Genomic DNA, 22,259 nt, shown 5'->3' on the forward strand with positions numbered 1-22,259 from the left:
CTTCATTTTTCTCGACTCTCACAAGGTGTCCAGGTTGATGGAGTACGATGTGGTGGTGATCCTACTGCGCCAACAATGAATGCTTCAGGCAGAAAAAGCAGAACAATGGGAAAGAAGGAAGGCTTTGTTTACCCAAATGTGTTTTTAATTGTAGTATTAACAAAGATAAAGCAAAACCAGGGAAGTGCAAAATAGTCATATGGGAGTCGAACAAAAGAAACATTCTGTTCACTTATTCTAAGCCTGTTGTTTTTTTTTTTTTTTTTTTTAAAGATTTTATTTATTTATTTTTCCCCCAAAGCCCCAGTAGATAGTTGTATGTCGTAGTTGCACATCCTTCTAGTTGCTGTATGTGGGACGCGGCCTCAGCATGGCCGGAGAAGCGGTGCGTCGGTGCTCGCCAGGGATCCGAACCCGGGCCGCCAACAGCAGAGCGCGCGCACTTAACCACTAAGCCACGGGGCCGGCCCGTAAGCCTGTTGTTTCTCGAAATATTCGGTCTTTTTCCTCTTTACTAGTATTTCTTTAAGAAACCCCAAATTAAATGTGCCTTTGCTTTAACAACCAAATAATTGTATAGGGAAAAACATTACCAAATATAAGACAAATCATGTTGGCATTTAAAGATTAAAATGAAGACACAGCTTGATCAAAGAGATTCATTTGTTGATATTTGTTCATCATTATGAATATTTCAGATCTCATGTAGTCAAAAGTGATCCGTGCCTGTTTTCCAGGAAGTGATAATATCTCCTCCAGTGTCATTAACAGTGTTAATCTTGGTCAAGATTCCCTGCATTAAAAATTTATAAAAGCAAAATGTTGCTATAGTAACTATTCCACATCAGTGATTCCAGGCCCTTCTGATTCAACAACCTCACTTGTGTAGCGCCATGGACAAGATGTTATGTACACACAAGGATATGTAAACACGTACATACAAGCATTCAATATGCTCCCCTCCCCTTTCACAGCAAACGTTTTCTTAAAACAGATAACACTGATGCAACATACATGAAATGAGTTCTGTAAATAGCAAAGCTGTTTGTTCCTCTAAAGCTTCTTATGCATTTACCTATGGACCGCTTTCGTGCTTTATCCGAGTAATCAAGTAATTTATTCCTGCTACACCCATGAACACTTGTGTGGGGGCTTTCTGCTTAGCTCCCATCCCATTTCCTCTACTGGATCAATGTGTTCATTAGACATCTTTCCATTGCAAGCAACAGAAATGCACTCAAGCTCGTTTAGACAGAGAAGAGGCATTTACTGGAATCACACAGGTGTTGCCCAGCCCTTGAGGACAGGAAATGTGGGCAGCCCCAGGAAGGGCTAGAAGCTGACATCAAGGACCCTCACGGCCAAGCCAGGCTCTCTCCAAGACCTCGAGCACTCTCCCCATGCACACTTGTTTCTTTCTCCCTCCTCTCTGCCCACTGGCTGTTGGTGCATGTGAGCAAAACGCGGCCACTTCCAAATGCCCTCTCTGCCCGCAGTCTGCACTAATCTCAAATTCTTAAACTGTCACTTTAGGGATGGGAAGAAGGTGGCGATTTTTTTTATTGGAATGGAGAATGGAGAGGACTCAGGAAAGAGGCGGAGGGAAGGGATGGACTTGAGAAATACTTTGAGTGAATATGTATGATGCAGCGCCTGAAGTGAGGAAGTCCCGCACACCTGCCTGTGTTTCACTTACCTCATTTCTCTTCTTCTGCCCCAATACATCAAAATTAGCCAGTCTTTTAAAAATCTATTGGGGAAATGAATAATTTTATTTAGCTCAAGTCCTATTGGGAAATGAGAAGGTTACAAATTCTTAATAAATACACATGGGTCCTTCCTGGCCCATCAGAGTGTCAATTGAGGACGAGAGTGAAGCCAAAGGTGTCAACTCTCAGCCTCTGACACCCCCTGGGCCACACCTGACAGGACAGGAGAGTGGAGAAGGGTGGAAGTGGGAGAAGGCAACACATTCCCTCACTCCCCTAGGCAAGCGAGTCAAGAACCGAGAGGAAGGAAGAGGCCCGAGAGGGAAGACTTGCCTTTACCCAGCACACGGCTGAGACTGAGGGACACTTGGGGATCCTTTTTCACAGAGGCTGTTCTAGAAGCCTGGAGGGCCTGGGAAAATGAAATTTGTATTGTGTTCTCCAGTGTTAACAGTCTAGGGCCAATCTCCTGAGTTGGAAGGTCGGACTCTGGTCTTGTAAAAGGCTCACTGCCTCAGTTCCTCCTGGCGAAGCACAGAAGGCCAGGAAGAGCAGGTTAGGGCTGAACAGGGAAGGGAGAACCCAGTTCTGTCTCCTCGGTGAAGCCAGCCCGGCTTTCACCTCTGCTTTGCAAAGGCTCAAAACGTGTTAAAAAAAACGTGAGCAGCAAATTGGGCTAGGGCCCTGAGGGCCTAACTGTTAATTCTTTGTGTGCAGGCTTGGGGGCTGGCCTTGAGCTGGGCCATCCTACAGTCCTCCCCTTAGGCTAATGTCTGCCTTGCTTCTTGCCGCCCCTTCCACCCTTCTCCAAGACCTTCCGGAAAGGATTATAGTTATTAGCAACTTAGTGTGATTGGATGTTGTCTCTTCAGAGGATATTTCCATTTTAACCTTATCTCTTATTGAAGGTCTCCAAGACTATCAAAGGAATTTTCAGAAGAGTATATTTAAGAATATGTGGGGCCGGCCCCCTGGCTTAGCGGTTAAGTGCGCGCGCTCCGCTGCTGGCGGCCCGGGTTTGGATCCCGGGCGTGCACCGACGCACTGCTTCTCCGGCCATGCTGAGGCTGTGTCCCACATACAGCAACTAGAAGGATGTGCAGCTATGACATACAACTATCTACTGGGGCTTTGGGGGTAAGAAAGGAGGAGGATTGGCAATAGATGTTAGCTCAGAGTCGGTCTTCCTCAGCAAAAAAGGGGGAGGATTAGCATGGATGTTAGCTCAGGGCTGATCTTCCTCACAGAAAAAAAAAAGAAAGAAAGAAAGGAAAGGAAGGAAGGAAGGAAGGAAAGAAAGGAAAGAAAGGAAAAAGAAGGAATATGTAGCAATTCCTTCCTTTCTTAAATACTGGTCTGATTAAAATCAGGTTAGTTCTATCCAGGGTTGAGATTCAGCCAATGCACACTGGTTCCCTCTCTGTTGCTACAATGTTAGCTTACTTCTGTACTGGTTGGCCAATATCTGAGCCCACCTTCACCCTGTTCCGGGGCCCCCTGCCCCCCTGCTCCTCCCTGGCATCTCCTAGAGCTCCCCATGGTCCAGGAACTGAAGGGTCATCCTTGGTGCGACCGGGGCCCCCGGTGTTCCAGCTCTGTGGTCAGCATCCAGTCTGATGGGGTGTGGCCAGTGCCAGTCTCGTTGTGAAATATTTTATAAATCACTCCTGCTTCTACCTCTCTAGGGTACTTGTCACTGTTTACATTACAAATTAAGGCACCCCCCGTACCCCCAAAACAACAGCCATCACACCAAACTGAAATCTCTCCTGAAATCTGTTCCCCCAGCTACCTTCAGACAACGGATTAAAAAAATTGCTGAATAATAAACTCTGGGAAAGTCGGTTAGGTGGAAAAAAAGAATCTAACCAGATCTATGGTTCTTAAACTTTAGTATGCCTAAGAATCACCTGGAGAATATGTTTAAAATGCAGGTTTCTAGGCTTCATCTTCAGAGATTGCGATTTCATAGATCTGATTCAGGAATCTGTATTTTTAACTTGCCTCCCGAGTGAATTTGAGGGAGATGTTGCCTGAATCACACTTAAGAAATACTGAACTCAACTGTTGCTGTGAATTATGCACAGGTGTCTATGGGTAAGACATCTGTTCTTCACCAGGAGCTTAGTTTGTCAGGATTATACAGGTATTCACCTGACTTCTATTGCTATAGCTTTAGCTACAGATGATTATGATACGAGTATTCCTGATGCATTTTCATCGAAGGACGCTCCATTCTTCCTGGTCTATAAACACACTCTTTTTTGTTTTGAAATTACAGAGTCTGTCATCCCCAGTAGTGGAACATTTCACGTAAAACTCCCCAAGAAGCACAATGTGGAACTTGGAATAACCATAAGTTGTAAGTAGAAAGGATTTCTTTTAAAGTGTAGAATTTGAAAAGACACTAGAAAATTGTATTGTCAAATGGCTTACAGGTGTGGCAAATGTTTTAGGTGTCATTGTCAGGTTCCTATGTAATGATACAAAAACGTGGACCAGTCACCCCTCCAGCACTTGCTAGCTGTGTGAACAGGGCAAGTTACTTAAATTCTCTCCAATCTTATGTTTCTTCATCCATAAAATGGAAATAAGGATATCTACAAAATACACAGTTATTTAAAGTATTAAATAAAATAACATATTTATATACCTAGTATAGTCCCTGGCAAGTACTAAGTACTCAATAAATGTGTCTCACACCCCCCGCCATGAATAATTAGATGGACATATAAATGCATATAGGTTCTCTACATTTTAGTGTGTTGTGGATTATGTTTTCACAATAATCTAACAAAATTGTGTTTATTTACTTTTAAGACTATCTTCCCATCTGTCCACTATGCATCTACAATCCAGTTTGCAAGACTAAAATAATGTCTCTTATTTTAGTAACTTCCTGAATTCCTCCATGGTACAAGGTGTCTGGGTAACCAAACCAAAAAGAAAATCAGAACATATGAATGTGTTTAATTCCCTCCTTTCCTCAGTCTCTAGATTTATAACTGCTTTGGTAAAACAGCTTTGAAAATTTTCAGCCCCAATGGAGTTTTATAGAATGGAAATTGAGGTTTTTGTGTTTTTAATAGCCATAAACTAAGTCCATCCATAAATGCCCCAAGAAAATGAAGCAAATGATTAAAGCATAAAGACCAAAGGAGACATAGAGGCGATGTGTGTGACCAAGGGGTGTCCCTTCAAGGAAGAGTGATGAGGCTGCATAAAAGTGCCTGCCTGTGCTGCTGGAGAGCATTTATGTCAGTGGTTAAGGCAGAAATGGAGAGTCTCAACCGGGCAGAGGGAAAAGGGGGCCGTTCAGTTCAGCTTGGACGATAAACATTTAACACCGAAAATGAAATTTTATTTATAACCAATATAGCACACATATCTGGTGCAACACTAAAAATAGTGGAACTACAATACAGAATAAATGTTAAGAACAAGAAGCGATGTGTATGAGAGAGAGCCTGTACCCCCCAAACCCCAGTGTGGCCACTGGGAGAAAAGCAGGATTGATGTGTCGGATGTGCCTCTGTAGTCAGTAGAAAGAGGAAATGGGGTTTTGGAGACTCCAAACCTATTCTAGGTGCTACTAAAGTCACTTATGCCTTTAATTGGGTCACTTGGCCTCTCAGTTTGTTCATTAGGTAGCAAAGTTGGTATGCTGTTATTCTGTCAACAGCTGTGGTTACTGAAGTTCAGGAAGAGCTCATCAGAACCTACTATTCTAAAAACATCTGGTGCTCAAGGTGGCTTTTGCAACCCCCTGTAACATGAAGGCTGCTCTCATTTATTCTGTTTATTGCATTCCATTCATTTATTCCATCAGAGTTGGCTGTGAGAGTGGTACCTCTTGGAGCTGTGCTGTGCATAACCTGCTGGCTGCACCAGAGGCCCTGCCCTCCACTCCACTCTTCCCTCCCCCTGCCTTCACTCAGTAAATACATTCTGAGTGCCCGCCATGCCTGGGCCCTGTGCGAAGTTCTGAGAACACTCTCCCTCCTTGGAGATGCTTACAGCTAACGCATGTACTGAAGACAGCTACTCCTCAGAAGCTTACGTTGCCACACAGTTATTTTACTCTCAAATTTCATTTAGGAAAATGGTCTTTTTTGATATAATATATTTATTCTTAAAAATTAATATACATAAAAATATAATTTAACACTAAAAGAGAGTATCCCTTTAATGACTCATCCTGTGATATGTTCCTTTTTGAAAGCCGATATTTCCATGTTCAATTTGTTTGAGGTGTAGCCATGTACACACAACTATAAAATACTTTATTCACATAAAGAATCATTTAAATCCTGCTTTATGATGGTGTTGCATATGTACTAAGTATTACTTCTAAAACTGATTTTAATATACCAATAATGGAAACTACCAAAGAACCCCACAAGAATGGCCTGATTGGGGCCAGCGGTAAGCTACAGCTCTTCGTGGAGCGGGAAGTATGACCCTATTCCTGGGCGGAGCGATGACACACAAGCTTGTCAAACACACTGTCAGCTCTTCTGCAGTGACAGCTCCACTTACACAACCAATCTTCACCATCCTGAGTTTGTGTCTCCTTGCGGAGAATACTCATATTTTGCCAGTTGAGAAAGCAGCATTTGCCAAAAAAAAAAACAAGGCCAGAATCCGTTTTCGTTGTTATGAAATAGTCAACTCCTGAGGCCAAGCACAGTTCCTGGCACATACAAGGTGCTTATTTAATCCCCGGCTTTGTTGAGTGAATGAATAAGGAGTCTATCCATAAACAATCTTCTCCTAACCACTGAGCACCCCAGGAAATGAGCCTCTCAGGGAGACGATGGATACAGATGATTGTGTGAAGGCTATTGTGTAAACTGATGAAGCATTAACCTGGGAAATGATTAAACACAAGGACTCAGAACCCAGACTGCCCCACTTCCAGATTCTCCTGATCTCTCTGTGCCCAGTTTCCTTGTCTATAAAATGGTGTACTTATTATCTTCTCTGTAGCACTGTTGAGAAGTGTTACTGAGTTAGTATACATAAGGTGCCTAGAATACAATGGGAACCCTAACAAAGGTTAGTTATCATAATGATTGTTATTTATTGTACACATAGAGCCTTGTGAAATATTTTAAGTAAAGCTCTACCCCGCAAAATTTCGTGCCAACTGTAATTATACTACTTACATAGGAAATCCAGGAAAACTCTTCTCAAACACACGCAGGTACTGTTAGTGCCACCGAGGCACTGCGGGGGTTTGTTGATGTTTCTCACTATCTTTATACAAAACGCTCTTTCTGTCTTCTTCACCATGTGAGAACTCTGAGTAGTAAGAAACGGGCCTCCATCAGGAAGCACACCCCCAGAGCCTTTCACACTTGGCTTCAGGCTCCCTCTTCATATCTAACTGTCTGAGAAGAGTCCCTCTGGTTTTGGATGCGGTGAGCAGTTTTAGACTAATGCTCTTAAGTTTCTGATGAGACAGTCATAGCACATCAACACCAGGCATTACTGTTATTGATGTTGTTGCTGTAATGTGGAGTGATTTATTATAGCAACTGAAGTGGAACGACCCAGCGAAGGATGCAGTTTGGGGCTGGAAGCAGCATCCTGGAGCTCTGACACCTCAGCCAAACAGAAGCCAGAGCCCATACCCTCCCCTGCAGCCCACCTGCCTCCCAAGTCAGAGAAGCCTATTGTCTCCGTCATGTGCAGTTGTCAGTGAAGTCCTTTTGATATCAGTTTCCTCTTGTGGTTTTATTACAGGAATTTGTGTCTACTTTGTACCAGGCATGGCACTAAGCAACTTATATCCGTTTTCTCATTAATCTTCAAAGTGGCCCTGTCACCTCTATGCCCATTTTACAGAGAGGAAAGTGAGGCTCAGCTGGACAACCTGCCCAAAGACCCAGAGCTAATACGAGGCTAAGTAGGGACTCAAACCTGTTCTGTCTGACTTGACATTGGCTTTGCTCTCAAACCACCGCTCATCGCTGTCGCCATCTGATTGATGAACCTTCCCAGATCCTATATCAGAAAAGCAAAAGACAGCACTTTGTGAATGCATTTAATTTGTTGGATTTCCATTTTAGTTGTGACAAAATCGTCTGCAGGAACAAGGGCTTGCTTTATTATTTTTTTTATAAAATCACGTGTTTATGACAAGCACAACAAATCTGTCATTTTCCCCCCAAGTCTTAAGCATATTTAGAAGAGAGTGGTTCATGTTTTTTGCCAACTTTGCAATAAAAACTCTGCTCACAGCTCCATTTCAAATCAAATAACTCTACTTGCCAGGTATTATATATATGGTTACAATTAAAGTAAAATGAAATGATTTTATGTGTGTCTGTGTTTCCAGTGTAGTTTGGAAACTTTTTCAGGCTCCTTGAGCAAAATATCTTGACTAGCAGAATAAGTTCCATGAATGACTAGATATTATAGAATATTCTTGGAATACTTTGTTGATTCATATTTAATTAACTTCAGAATTCAGAAGATTTCACTTGTCTTCAAATACAAAAAAAGTTTTTTAAACAAAGGATAGAGACTTTTTTCTACCTCTTCCAACAACTCTTTGAGAGGAAAAGAATCCCTGTTCACTTTTAGAACCAGTTTCCTATAGCCAGTGGTGACCAGTGATTTTAAAACTTCAGGAGTCGAAGATGATAGCTTGAACACATGCATTTAGCTCTGCTCCCACCTTGTACCTCACTTTAAGATGACAGTATAAGATTTTTCAAAAGGCAAAAACCTGTAAGGAGAAGAAGAAAAGGAAAATAGACAACAGCAACTGAATTTGGAAGTGGCAAAGAAGATGGAGAAAGATGACTTTAAAGAAGAGAGGTGAAAGCCGACGGTGAACCTGGTTTGCATCCTAAACTCCCAACAGGCCCAGAAACTGGTGGAATCACAAGTTCTGGAAATGAGCGTGATGGTGGGGCTCAGACAGGAGGATTGGTGGAAAGTCTGTTAAGAATGAATTAATGCCTTAGATGCCTTCTCCCACTCAGCAGAGCCAAGCCCCCCTTTCCTTCCCTGGCAGAAGCCTAGCTTTATTCTCTGGAAAGCATGAAAGGAAGAGTCTCTGGACTGGGAGAGCGCAGCTGGGTGTAACAGGGCTGCTCTAAAAACAAGTGTAGATGCTGAATGCTGAGACTGCTGGTCTTCTGCCCCAGTAAGCTCAGAGAAGCCAGGTAGCCAGGCTTAGTACCCTCCTAGCAGGAAAAAGATCAGGGTCACCTGCCCCAAAGAAACAGCGTGGCCTGAACTCCACGGTGAAGACCGTCGTCCACAAGCACCCAGCTTTCAAACAGCTTTTTAGGGCCACACTCTTCAATGTGAACAGACAGCTAAGAAAAAAACAGACAGTTGGCTGTCTAAGAAAGGATCTAATATGCAAGACTATTACCAAAAACACACAAGAAAACAGAGAAACCGCACATACAGAAAGAAGAAAACTTAAAAAAGAAAGAACTGTCATTAACATCATTAGCAACATAAAATATTGTGAGGAGGGAGGAAATGAATACTATTTATTAGAAAATAACATACAGAGGGGAACAGAGAGCTCTTCAAACGTAAGAATATGGCAGAAATGAGAAGATTGAATAAAAGTGTTGGAAAACAAAGTTGAGGGAAAATTCCAGAAATTTAGAACAAAACAACAAATAAATGAAGAATGTAGAATAGATAGAATTATACAGGATGAGTCCAAATGATGCAATATCCAAAGAACAGCCATTACAGAAAGAAAGAGGGGAGAAAAGCTTCAAATAAATAATTCATAAAATTTCCTGGAATTGATGGATGTGAGTTTCCAAATTGATGGGTCCATGAGCCGTGGATGAAAACAGACCCACACCAAGGCATGTCGTCATGAGATCTGAAAACACTGGGACAGAAAAGCAATCCCACAGGCTTCCAGTGGTGGGAGGTAGGAGATAGTTTTCATAAAATGTATCAGAATACAAACAATAATCCCATAATCAGAATGGCATCAGTCTTCTCAACAGCAGCTCTGGAAGTTAGGAAGCAGTGGGAGAGTACCTTCAAGATCCTGAGGGATTCCCAGCCTAGAATTCTCCACCGAGCAAAGCTGCCAATCAAATGTGAAGGTAGAAAAGCACATTTCCAGCGATGCAAGATCGCAAAAGCTCCCCTCCATGCACTCTTCCTCAGGAAGCTCCTGGAGAATGTGCGCCACCAAACGAAAGGGAAGCCAGAGAGAGGGAAATTTAGATTCAGAAATTTAGAGGGCAGTGTTAAAAGATAAACTGGGACAGAGTAAAAATTTTAAGAGTTTATTTGAGCAAAAATAGATTCAAGTCAGGCAGCGCCAAACGGGAAGTGGTTAGGAGCGCTGGCCCACAGGAGCCAGGAAAAGACTCATGGGGAGAAAGTGCAGAAGCAAAGAGAGGAGATTATTGGATTCGCTGCAGCTTAAAGCTTAGGCGGCTGTTTGTGATTTGTTGTCCTTAGCGTTTTGACTTGTAACCTTGCGGCATTTACAGGCTGAGATTTTGGGTTGCTCTGCAGGCCATCATGGCATTAGAGCCCCTCAGTCCAATGGCCTCCTTGTTTATTGAAAGAAGTGAAGAGAACCTCTGTGTTCCCACGGCCTGTGGGAAGGAATTTGCCAAGATCTGTGTAGCAGCCCTAGAAAATAAACAGTCCAGACAGACTGTAAACCTCTGATAGAATTCCTGATAGGACTTGACATATTGAGAGGAGATTTGCATAACCTGGGACGTGTGAGGAGTTGAATTCATGAAAAACACAAGAAAACTGAGCAAAGACATGGAGACAACAGGTAACTACAGGGAAAACGTATCCTGCAGAAATGCTACATGACGTGTCTGCGGATACTGTTTATATATAGTCATACTAAAGTAGATACCAAATACTGATCTTACAAAAAATTAAGACAAAACAGTATTGGAAGAATAGGGGGCAAGAACTGCATGAAGATGGTGGTGGCATGGGGGTGGGGGAACTAACTCCTCCTCTTTCATCACAGGAAGTAAATAACTAACACTGAAAAATAATTAAGTAATAATAGTTGTATGTTATTTAGCAATTTAGAAACAGCCAAAAGTTGCATCTGGGGAAGAGGAAATGAAGGACTGCTTTTGTACAACTTTTGACTCTTCAAATTGTGTGCATGTATAATTTTGCCGTAAATAAAAGTAAACTTTAAAAAGTAATATAGTAAATAGTTTCCTTGCGAGGATCAAGAATGTATACCTATGGGTAGCATGAAAAATATCGATTATTGTAACGTTATACAGAGGGGGAATTGCGATTTGGAAAAAAATATCCATTGACATTATCTTGCTGGATTTCAAAAGAGCTGTAAAAGACGTGACAGTCATGAGTTTTGAAAAATCTTGTAGATGACTCAAATTGTAGCTCTAGTAACAACAAAAACAACACTGGAGATACAAGTGAAGAGTTTGAATTATTTTATGAACTATGAGTGGGGAAAAGGCAGTATTTTCAATTTAGTATATATCATGTAACACGGGATATTGCATCCTTGTTCTTTCTCTCTTGTCAGGCTTTCAGTTCTGTACGTTTGGCCAGTTTCTGTGGAGGTTTCAAGCAGTTGTGACTGTTTTTTCTTTCTTTTTCAGCACTTAATCCCCTTTTGTTGCCCTTATTTTCTAAGCCACACTCTTCACCCATTTAGTGTAGCCTCCCCTCACATGACATGTTTGTATGGCCCTCCCAGTTGGAACCACTTTGTAGGAGAGAAAACCATTTCATGCCTAATGACCCTATGGGATTTAACCAGTGCTGCTCTCCTTCTTATCCAACTTTTCTGGGGTTTCATGGCCAGTGCCCAGAGCAGAGGTGCCTTGCTCATAGTTGATGTTCCATAAATATGTGTTAAATGAACGAGTTTGTGGAGCACTCCAACCGCATTCAAAGCACTGAGTGAGTGCTAATGCATGCTCATTCAAAGGGTCCCAAACTCAGAAGCCCTTAGGGATGAGGCAAGTCAGTGAGTGAGATCTGTGCAATGAGGGCAGTGGCAATGGGAGACTGAAGGCTCCATCTAAAGGGAGGAGTGGGAAAGTGAGTCCAGTGTTGCTGGATCATCAGAATAACAATCAACATGTACGCAGTGCATTCTGTGTGCGCTGGTCCATCACTTTACATGTAAAAACTCAATCCTTACAACAAAAATTCTATGAGGTAAGCACGATGATTATTCTTCATCACCATTTTGCAGATGAGAAACTAAGGTGCCTACAGACTGTGTGTTCAAGAGCACATGGCCAGTAAGTGGTAGAGCCAGGGTTTTGAACCCAGGCATTCTGGATGCCAAGTCTAGGCTCTTAACCACTAGACCATGTTGCCTTTCTAATTTTTTAAAAGAAGCCATACATCTGTATGAAATCTACTAATTTTTTTTTAATTTTATTTATTTATTTATTTTCCCCCGAAGCCCCAGTAGATAGTTGTACATCACAGTTTCACATCCTTCTAGTTGCTGTACGTGGGACGCGGCCTCAGCATGGCTGGAGAAGCGGTGCGTCGGTGCGCGCCCGGTCTCCGAACTTGGTCCGCCAGCAGCAGATCGCGAGCACTTAACCGCTAAGCCACAGGGCCGGCCCAAAATCTACTAATTTTTAAATGTTGGCAACTAATTTAATTAACTTAAAGCACTACAATTCAAACAAAGCATGCTTGGTTTGTGACTTCTCAGATACTGGAGAATTAAAACATGGTGCTATGGTGGGCAGACCACGATTGAGCTCCCAGAGCATGCATTGCCACATTTAATGTGCCTTGTGGGCATGGTGGTGACAATGTCAGAGCTCATACAGATTTAGACCCACTTCTGGGTTCACTTCATCACTCCACTGGGCATCTACTCTGATGAACCTTTCAAGTCTCAGGTATGGACTTGGTTATAGGAGAAAGAGAAGAATCTAGTAAATGTGTGAATGACCACCATACATGTCTGTAGACCATAAGCAGTTTCAAACCTCTCTGCAAAGCTGTGTGGGTTTGTCCAAGAGGTCGCAGTGATATTTTCCTCTGTTGCAAAGATGACAGAGATGGGTTTGATCTATTCTGTTGCCTCCACTATTGTTTTGTTTCAGACCATTTCAGTGGAACATGGATTTTTTAAAAAACCAAGAGAAACATTGAGTGCTCTGTGATGATTACTACAGCTTGGCAAAATATTGTGTAAATTCACTGGCAGATGCTAGAAAAGTTGTGTTTGCTGGTAATAACAAAGTTTTTATTTTTGTGCCCTATGCCCAAAACAATTTGCAGTTCTGAAACGTGACATGAGTAAAAATGCCAGATGTTTATCTTTCTCTAGATGAATTATATCAAATCAATGAGTGGAAGCTTGAATTATAAATTAATTGTAGTGAGTGGAATGTTTTGCATTCTTTGCTAGAAGCTAAGAATAATGATTGAATGAAGTCGCGTTAACATTTACTATGGACTAATTTAGACAGTGGGTAAGGTATCGGTATGTGTGTTTGCTTTTCCTTTCAATGTTGTGTTGAGACATTAAACCAGCTGTTCTTGTGCATAAACATTTTCCTGGGATTCAGATGGGATTAAGGGATATGATATGGTTCTATGATTGTTATGGGGTGATCAGACTGTTTATAATAAAATCTTACTTTAGGGGCCTTTTAATGATCGTTAAAAGGAAATCACTCCAGGCTTTAGATTGGCAAAACATCTCTCAGAGGAAAATTGTTTTTTACAAATGTTGGTATGGTTAATTTTGACTATCGAACTACTAAATTAAATGTACACTTTCTAGGTCAAGATATTTTTGTGCTTATATGGACTATAGTTTATTTTCAGGATTAATTCCAAGTGACTCATTACTAATTGTTTTTCTTTCTCATCAAATGGAAATATTCCTAAGAAAAGTTATAAAGCTCAAAACTGACCACTGGACAGGATATTAGTTTTATCTGTAAACTCAATAAAAGTTACATGTACATGTTTAGAATATGAATATGTATAAAATATAATTAAGTAGCACCAAATATTTACTACTGTCAATAAAATAAAACAGTCACATTTCAGAACATTTCAGAGCATTGTAGGTATGAATTTGTTAGCAAAATTTTAAGATTTACAGTCAATCTAGCAAAAGACTTCCTTCTGAAAAAAAAAAAGAACAACTTTAAATTAGTGATTCTCATCCACTTTCCCACCCAGTACACTTGAGTAATATGGCAGGGTCCCATAAAGACTGGTGTCTCCTCACTGGGAAGGAGCAAGGGAAGGGATGGGAGAAGGGAACACATATGAGTACCACTAAGGGGAGCCCCCAGTTGCTTTTAACACTCTCCTGTTGGAGTATCCACCCTCCACCTCCCTCTCTTGAGAATCACAGATTGAAATAGATTTAAACCTGCTGGGCAGCTCTCCAACTGATTTCTCCAATTGCAAATTCAAAAGGACTTTGCTTTAGTTTTTAAGTTTATTAAACTTTAATGCAAACATTTTTATATCAAGAAGATATAATGTGCACATTTTCCAATTAATTTGTTGATCATCTTTGCTTTACATACAAACTCTTCTTAACAGTTGTTATAAACAGAGGAAATGTGCAGTGGGGGGTGAATCGTGGGCATAAAGATCTGACTATTCTATCTTTGTTATTGCAGCACCATCCAGTAGAAAACCAGGAGACCCCCTTGTCATATCAGATATCAAAAAAGGCAGTGTGGCACACAGGTAAGGAAAATGGATTTTCTGGTTCATTCCAAGGCATTTCTTAATTAAAGCAGAAATGACCACTTCCACACCCTAGGCAGACCTTGCTAACGGATCATGGTATTCTCAATATTTTCCAGGCAGCCACTATTGATCCATCATATTTGACATCCCTAGTGACAATGACTATATGGATCTCCCCCCTCGTGTCAATTTATTTCTGCACCCAGTACAGACAATAATTACCTGAAAATGACTTTAGGGTCTTTCATGAGCCCAGCATAGGCTCTCCTTCACTTATCATCTTCCATCTTTCATTTTGCAGCTAAAAAGCTGAAAGTGGCCCTAATTATGTGAGACACCCACCTGGAGATAGTAGTTTGTGGGAAGCTTTACTAGGTGCCAGAATGTCCTCTCTGGGCAAGCCAGATCCTGGAGCCTTAAACAGTGTTCATGTCTCCTATTTGGTCCATATACCATCAGAATCAGGGCATCTCAAACTTTTGATTTCACAAATCAAAATTATTTTTTAGATGATTGGGAATACTAATATAAGACTGTTAACTTTCTTTTTATTTTCCAGTAAAGGACTTTAAAAAAAAATCCCATCTATTATCACAGTCATTTTATTAAAGAAATATTTTAACACTTAAAAAGTAGGAATGACATGGTATGAGTTTAGGTGTATAGGTGTAGGCTCAGATGCTGTGACAACAAGGCTCACAAGTAGAATGGGTCAAACAAGCCGCCCTCACCAGCTTGCTCCAGTCTAGCCATAGAGGGGAGGTGGGGGTGGTGCCGAGAGGGTCTGGGGTGCACATTTTTAGGGGGTGACCCAGAAGAAGGAAGGGGATAATGGATGCTGGGAAGCAATGAGCAATCTCCGTCACAGACATAACACATAAAGGATAGTTCTTACCAAAACATCACCTTCCTTACAAATATGTGTGTGCATACATACATGCACACACAAACATGTATACATTCTCATTATGTTTCTCATTTCATGATGGACCTTAAAAACTTTCAACAGAGCTGCGTGGTCCACAGGCAGTCTTAGACTCTCCACGGCCGCCTTCCAGACAGGTAGCATCAGACCCACCTCTTCTCCCCACTGCAGCCACACTGATTTCCTGCTGCAGGTGGAGATGGCGGAGACACCAAGACTCAGACCTCCGCTCAGTCCATCCCACCTTGACTCCCTCACTCCCTCAACCCTCTCCTCGTATCTGGACTGCCAGGGATCAAAAGTGGTGCAAAACATCGAGAAGCGTGAGGACCAGGTCTCTGTAAACCCGGCCCGTCACCCACCTTCCTAGGAACCTTAGGATTCCTGAGTGAAGCTTATGTGGTTGTCCTGGTCTGATGGAAGAAAGCATAAGAAAAAATGTTTTTAATACTCTGCAATTTAATGTCACAGCAGCCATCCAAAATAAGACTGGAAAAAAAGGGGGGGTTGTCAATAAAGTGCAATTTAAAAACATTATCTTGCTTTTTCCTCTAAAGACTACCATAATGCTGCTTGATGCTTAATGCTTCTTGAATGGCCTGGTGAAGTGCTCATCGTTAATCTTGTGTTGCTCTGCGTTTTACTAACAGAACTGGAACCCTGGAACTTGGGGACAAGTTACTTGCAATAGACAACATCCGGCTGGACAACTGTTCCATGGAGGACGCGGTTCAGATCCTCCAGCAGTGCGAAGAACTGGTGAAGCTCAAAATCCGCAAAGATGAGGATAATTCAGGTACTGAGAGCCTCCTTAGCTAAGACTGACTTCCCTAACGGCCCATCTGTCACAAAAGATATCAGATCTTGATGTTTTCACACAACAGCTGGCGATGACATTGCCATGGTGTTTTACGTAGTTAAAGGGGTCTTTAAACTGTGCGCTGAGAGTGTAGTATGAATTTTAAATAATGGTGCCTTTAAATGATATAATTAAGATATTTTTATTATATAAACATTATTACAACTATATTAAAATAACTTTTAAAGATGAAAACTAAATCATTACTCAGTACCACCCTAATCCAGGGGAACTAGTTATTTGCTGGTTGATATTTATATGACATAATTATAACCATGGTGCATGTTAGTTTTACTTAACTTTATAAACACATTACCATGTCACAAATCTTTAATATATATCATTTTTATTTACTGCCTGTAATTTATTTACCATTCTTCTCTCCTTACTTAGACTGCTTCCAAGTGTTCATTATTGCAGATGGTACAATCATGGATATCTTCCTGTGTGGATATCTTTATTCACTTTTCTTCTTCTTTTGAATTATTTCCTTAGGAAATATTCTTATAAGTAGGATTGCTGAGTCAGAATAAAAGGAAATTTTTGTGATTCCTGATTAGTCTGTACCCCGTTTTAGTGCCTCCAGTGACGTGTGAATACAGTGGGGCAGTGTGCCTGAGAGTCACCTGAAAAGCTGGTCAAAACACAGTTCCTGGGCGCTGCCCAGAGGGGGCCTGAGGTGCTGCATTTCTAACTAACCTCCTGTGACGCTGCTGTGGCCTGAGGAGCACAACTTGAGTAGCCCTGCAGTAGAATCCTTTTATCTGATTATGATAAGAACCTAGAGCTAATGGGACAACGTCCATTAATTGAAAGAGTTAGCCAATGTGGGGAATTATAGAAAGTGATATCTATGACTAACATAAACATTTAATTTAAAATTTTGCCAGTTTTATGGGTGACGCCGACGTCTTTCCTGTGAATATCATTCTGCTGGTTATAGTTACAAGCCCTTGTACTTGTTTGTTTGCCTAAACCAGACCCAAATATACAGTTTATGATTTCTGGTTTTGGCTTTTGGTTTATTTTAATACAGTGAGAATTTAGAGAATTTAAAGCAGTTTGAATGCTTACTCCATCTAGATTATTTCCCCAACGTTTTGAAGTTTTTCCTCTATGTAATTAACAGTAGATTTTTGCCTAATGACCTTCCTTATTGAATCTTTCCAAAGCATTTAATTTTGTTTTCATAGAACCACTATACTCATATTTCATAGGTTATGTAAGATTCATTAAATTACATAGTCAGAATAACAAGTAAAACTGGCATAAACAGGCTTGGGAATAAACATAATTGACTTTAAATTTTTAAGCTTACAACTCAATCGGTAGCAGGAACAGAGGTGCACAGAGGGACTAGAGAGAGAAACCTATTACTCTGGAGCCTCCCTGTTTACAAAGAGGTTGAAGAGCTACAATTAACTCAGTAAACTGGTTAAAGGGAGATTAGTTAAGAGAGCTGCTACTGTATGTAATTTCTTCCGAACCAATAATGAATTATTGTCAATGTTCTGGAATCGCCTGTACCCAAACTATCTAGATCTAGAGTTCGTGGTCATGTCAGGCCATGTGTCTATGATTCTTATTCAAAGCCAAACAAGTTGGTAGCTACATCCATCAGTACAGCTGGTAAGGATGATCATATCCAAATATATTTTATAACCAACATTGAAAAATATGCATAGGTTTCTACTCATTATTTCCCAAGCAACTGATTTTCTGTACAAACATTTGCATTCCTCTCCTTACAAGCATGCTTCAATTGCACTTTCCTTTGGGAATTTATTTCAAAATAAGGGTGAAGCCTTCAGCATCAGCCTGGGTTCTGTCCTAGTGAAGAGGCAAAGCCCTGTGGAGAAACCCATTTTGCATGATTTGCTGAGCTAAGCAGATCTCAGCTACCTTCCTTGCAGAGTGAAAAAGCCAAGGCAGAGATGAATATGTATAGTGCTCTCAGTTGGCCATGTTCCCAGTTCCAAAGCCAGGCTGGGCACACAACTTTGGAAGGAGTTTCAGAAACAACTGAGCACTTGAAGAGCCAGATCTCACTTTCAGATACTTCTTTCCTTCAGCTCACTTTTGTCCCTTTACACCTTTCCCTTTACAATCCCTATGCCTAATATTATGGCAATTATCGTAGTTATTAAGTATTTTTTTAATTTTTAAGAGGTCTTATTTTTACAATCCAAAATCCTTCCATTGAAAACCCTGCACCTACCCAAAATAAAACCATAAATATAGGTTGAGAGACATATTTACCCAAACCAGATTTTCTCAAGTTGGTGTACTAAAATATATACTCATTCAGACATGTTTTTGTAACAGACCACTATTTGAAAATTATCATCTGATCATTGACTTGGAAGAATTTGAGTGATCCTAGTATCCTCTTCCCCCAAGAAAATACACATATAGTTTGAGTAACTGAATTCTTTTTTCTTCAGAGCAAAGCAAGGGGGAATAATTATTCAAAATGTAAACCCTGGTTATAGATTAGTTCAAGGAAGACTGTGTGGTCATAAAAAGTATGCACTTTAAAGTCAGACCTGAGTAGAAGTCCAGCACAATTGTGCTACATGAGTTTGGGCAAGTTGTTTAACCTGTCTGAGGTTCAGCTCCATTTTCAGTAACGCGCACATCCTAATACGCACCTTGGGAGCTGTTGTAACTTGAGAGAGAGATTTACTGGCACAGTCAGCGTTAAATAGGTGGGGACTACTTTTATGATTACATCCTGAGATGCCTTTCCCCGCATTTGTTTTGATCCTTCATCAAGGTATAAATGAGTGGGAAATAAGCATTAATCATTAACAACAGTCACTGATGTTGGAAGTTTTATACTGTGCTTCATCTGAAATTAAGCTGGCGAGTTGAATTACCGCCATTCTTTGTCTCAATGTTTTAAAATGGTAATATTCATTGTATATTCTGCACTCCCTGAAATATTGCTCATGCTCATATTGGACTTTCTGTACTCCGGGAGTCTTCCAGTTCTTTCCTTAACTGTCTGCTCCTCTCCATCCTTGGTTCTCTCACCAGTTACCGAAAGTTTATAACCATACTTGATATAACTTGGTTTCCTAAGCTGGCAATACCACAATCGGGTTTAACAGATGTTGCTTCAAAATGTAAGCATATTACTGCACCAGCTGCACTAACTTCACTGCTCTGTCCTGTCCCTTACCCAAGGAGATGGTCGAACTACTCTCAAACGATGTCAGTCTTGTTTTTCATTCGGACATGCCATCAGCATTCATATAGTGTCTATAAGGTGCCAGGTACTGTGCTATCGACTTCCAGTTCTTAGATTAAAAAAGACACAATCCCTGCCCTTAAATTAGTCACCACCTTATAGGAGAAACAGAAGAAAATCAATAATTAACAATATGATTAATGTCCTAGGTGTATGCACAAAATGTTAAGAGAATATGGAGGCATCCATTGGATCCTGGGGAGCTCAAGGAGATGCTTCTGACAACCTTGGTCTTGAAAGTGTCTGGGTGGTGCTGTTAGAATTAACCAGAGGAGGAGTATGAGCCAGTGCAGGAGGTCAGAGAGCATGGCACATCCCAGGAGCAGATGGAGCTGAGGCATAAAGTGTGTGTAGGACTCAGTAGGAGGTGAGCCAGGAAGGTACACTGGAGCCAGATCATTATGGTCCTGCTAAACCATGTTAGGAAATTTGAACTTTGCCCGAGAAACCAATGGGGAGCCATTAAAAGACTTAAAGCAGAGAGTGAGGCCACAGTATTTGGTCAGTGACCACTGGTCATTATTGTTTACTGAAGTATTGAATGAGGTGTTCAAGAGAGTCTGAATCTACTCCCTTTCTAGCCCAGGCTGGAGGAGGCAGTAGAATGACATGACCCTCAACACTAGACTGGCTTCACAGCCGACAGGCTGGGAAACTTGGGAAATTAACTTCTCTGAGCATCAGTTTCCTTGTCTCTAAGTGTCCATTAATGCCTACTTCACAGGGCTGTTTTAAGGATCAAGAAAGATAATATACTTAAGCACTCAGCAATCATGTGTGACACCTAGTAAGGCCCAATAAATGCTAACTATCAACAGCCATTATTAGGATTTTTTAAAATTAATTTTAGCTTTATTTTATGGTGGCCAAATGTTTTGGAACACTTGGGGTTGTCAGGATTCCCTCTTCTGTTCAGTGACTGCTCTGCCTTCAGGAGCTTTTGCATTAGTCATCGTTCATAACCACAGAACATAAATCTAGAGGAGCCAGATGGTTCTCACCTGGGTCCAAGGCTCCAGGACAAGGCTGTTACCCAATCCCCAGGCCCCCAAAGATGCAAATAACCCTCTTGAAATAAAACCTATTGTTTTGCCTTGATTGCCTGTAGATCCGATGTAAATGAAGAGGGGAGAGTTTGGAGGTCTGAGAAGGAGCCTGAAGCAAAACAGTAGAGCATTTGGGGGGAGCTGTGGGAAGATATAGATGGAGGCTTCCAAATCTGTCCCAAATCATTTCCAGGGGTCTGCTTTGTATTACTGCCTTTGCACCAATCAAATATCCAGCTGCTAATGATTTCTCTCTCGATTTAGAGCAGCTCGCTTCTAATACATAGCATGTTTTTAGAGACCATAAATTGAGCATTTTACCTTCATGGGCTCTTTTCTGCGTAGAACATTTCCAGACTGCAACTTGTTCCACCCAAAGCAATATAATTTTACACATTTCCACATGGAGTCTTATGCAAATATAGCCTTAGTACCAGTTAAACCTAGCCTTCAAAGATTTGGGCTTTCATATTTCTTTTTCAGCTCATCAGTGTTAAGCCAGCTAAGTAATCTGCAGCTGGTTCTTTCTCCTTAACTAGATTGAAGTAGCAGAGATGCCCCATCACCAGCAACCAAGAATGATCCTGGCTGTGCTAGGAGCAGTGGCAGGGCTTGTTTTGGCAAGAGGCTGGCTGCAGGAAGAACCTATAATAGATTGAAACAACAAAAAGTACTCTTCTCTTTTTTCATGCTTCATCTCTCAAACCCAAGTCAGCATCAGAATCACCCAGAGTGCTTATAAAACACAGATGACTAGGCCCCTCCCCCCGAGTTTCTGATTCCTCCAGGTCTGGGCGGGAGCTGAGAATTTGTATTTCTTACGAGTTCTCAGATGATGTAAAGTTACTGGCCCCAGGACCACACTTTGAGAAGCACTGTCACAAGGCAAGCTGACTTGGAGACTTATAAATGATCCCTTACCTAAAGAAATTCAAATTCTGCTCTTAAACACTCAACAACTCCTTGGAACATGGTTTCGATATGGCGAAGTAAGATGACCACACAAAAGCAAAGAAGCCATAGGGAGTGTTCTAAGTGGTTTATTTTCTCAGGCCTGTCCAACTCCGAGAAGTGTAGCCGTAGTCTGAAATAGATCCCATCTCTTTTAGTTGAAGTGAACTTTGATTGACCTGTGCATTTATGCATTCCAAAGGCTCTCTCCCCAATCCAAGCCTATTTGGCCGTAGAAGCAGCTGCCATTATGGATTCAAGCCAGATAGTGTTCGTTTTGTTGAACAAGCAGCACTCAAGAAGCCCGAAAATAACATTGCAGATAAGTAATGCTGCAATTTTGCATCTGTTCCGTGGTCCCATTAATTTCCTTAACTAGAACCGAGCAGAACAAACAAGTAGGCTGGCCCCCTTTCATGTCTTTCACTAATAGTTGTAAACCTTCTGTTGTGATATAAAAGCTGCTTACAGTATCATTAACATCTGTGTAGGCTCACTTTGGAACTTACTGGTGATCCTGCGTTTTTCCTTCTCAGAAAGTTTCTGTTCTGGTTAGATAGTCCAGTTGCTCCTTTCTAAGCTGGGGCCGCCTCAAGGAGAGAGTGGCTTGGAGCGCTTCCACCTCCAAAACGGTCTGAGCATAAATGGCAGTTATCACCCTCCCCCCGAGCTGCGGGCCTTACAGCTGCCAGTTGGGCGAAAGCCCGAGAAGGCAGACGGAATTGGAAATGCAGCCTGAAGCCACGCAAATGCTCTTGGAACCGTGGGGGGAGGAAACTCTAGTTCTGCTGGTTCCCAAGGT

The 22,259-nt window shown here is 41.4% G+C and overlaps 1 protein-coding gene across 9 annotated transcripts in view; it reads left to right on the forward strand.

Moving 5' to 3' along the window:
• GRIP1 (glutamate receptor interacting protein 1) overlaps nucleotides 1-22,259 on the forward strand; it is a 623,621-nt gene that overhangs the window by 556,991 nt on the left and 44,371 nt on the right. For all 9 annotated transcript variants that reach the window (XM_087442057.1, XM_087442058.1, XM_087442061.1 and 6 more), the window contains 3 exons: nucleotides 3,991-4,071; nucleotides 14,351-14,420; nucleotides 15,999-16,144. In XM_087442057.1, the coding sequence (XP_087298183.1) occupies nucleotides 3,991-4,071; nucleotides 14,351-14,420; nucleotides 15,999-16,144 (297 nt within the window). The remainder of the gene's footprint in view (nucleotides 1-3,990; nucleotides 4,072-14,350; nucleotides 14,421-15,998; nucleotides 16,145-22,259) is intronic.

This window comes from Ceratotherium simum, chromosome 17 (genome assembly GCF_057802395.1).
Source record: "Ceratotherium simum simum isolate JZ-2026a chromosome 17, ASM5780239v1, whole genome shotgun sequence".
Classification (NCBI taxonomy): Eukaryota; Metazoa; Chordata; class Mammalia; order Perissodactyla; family Rhinocerotidae; genus Ceratotherium; species Ceratotherium simum.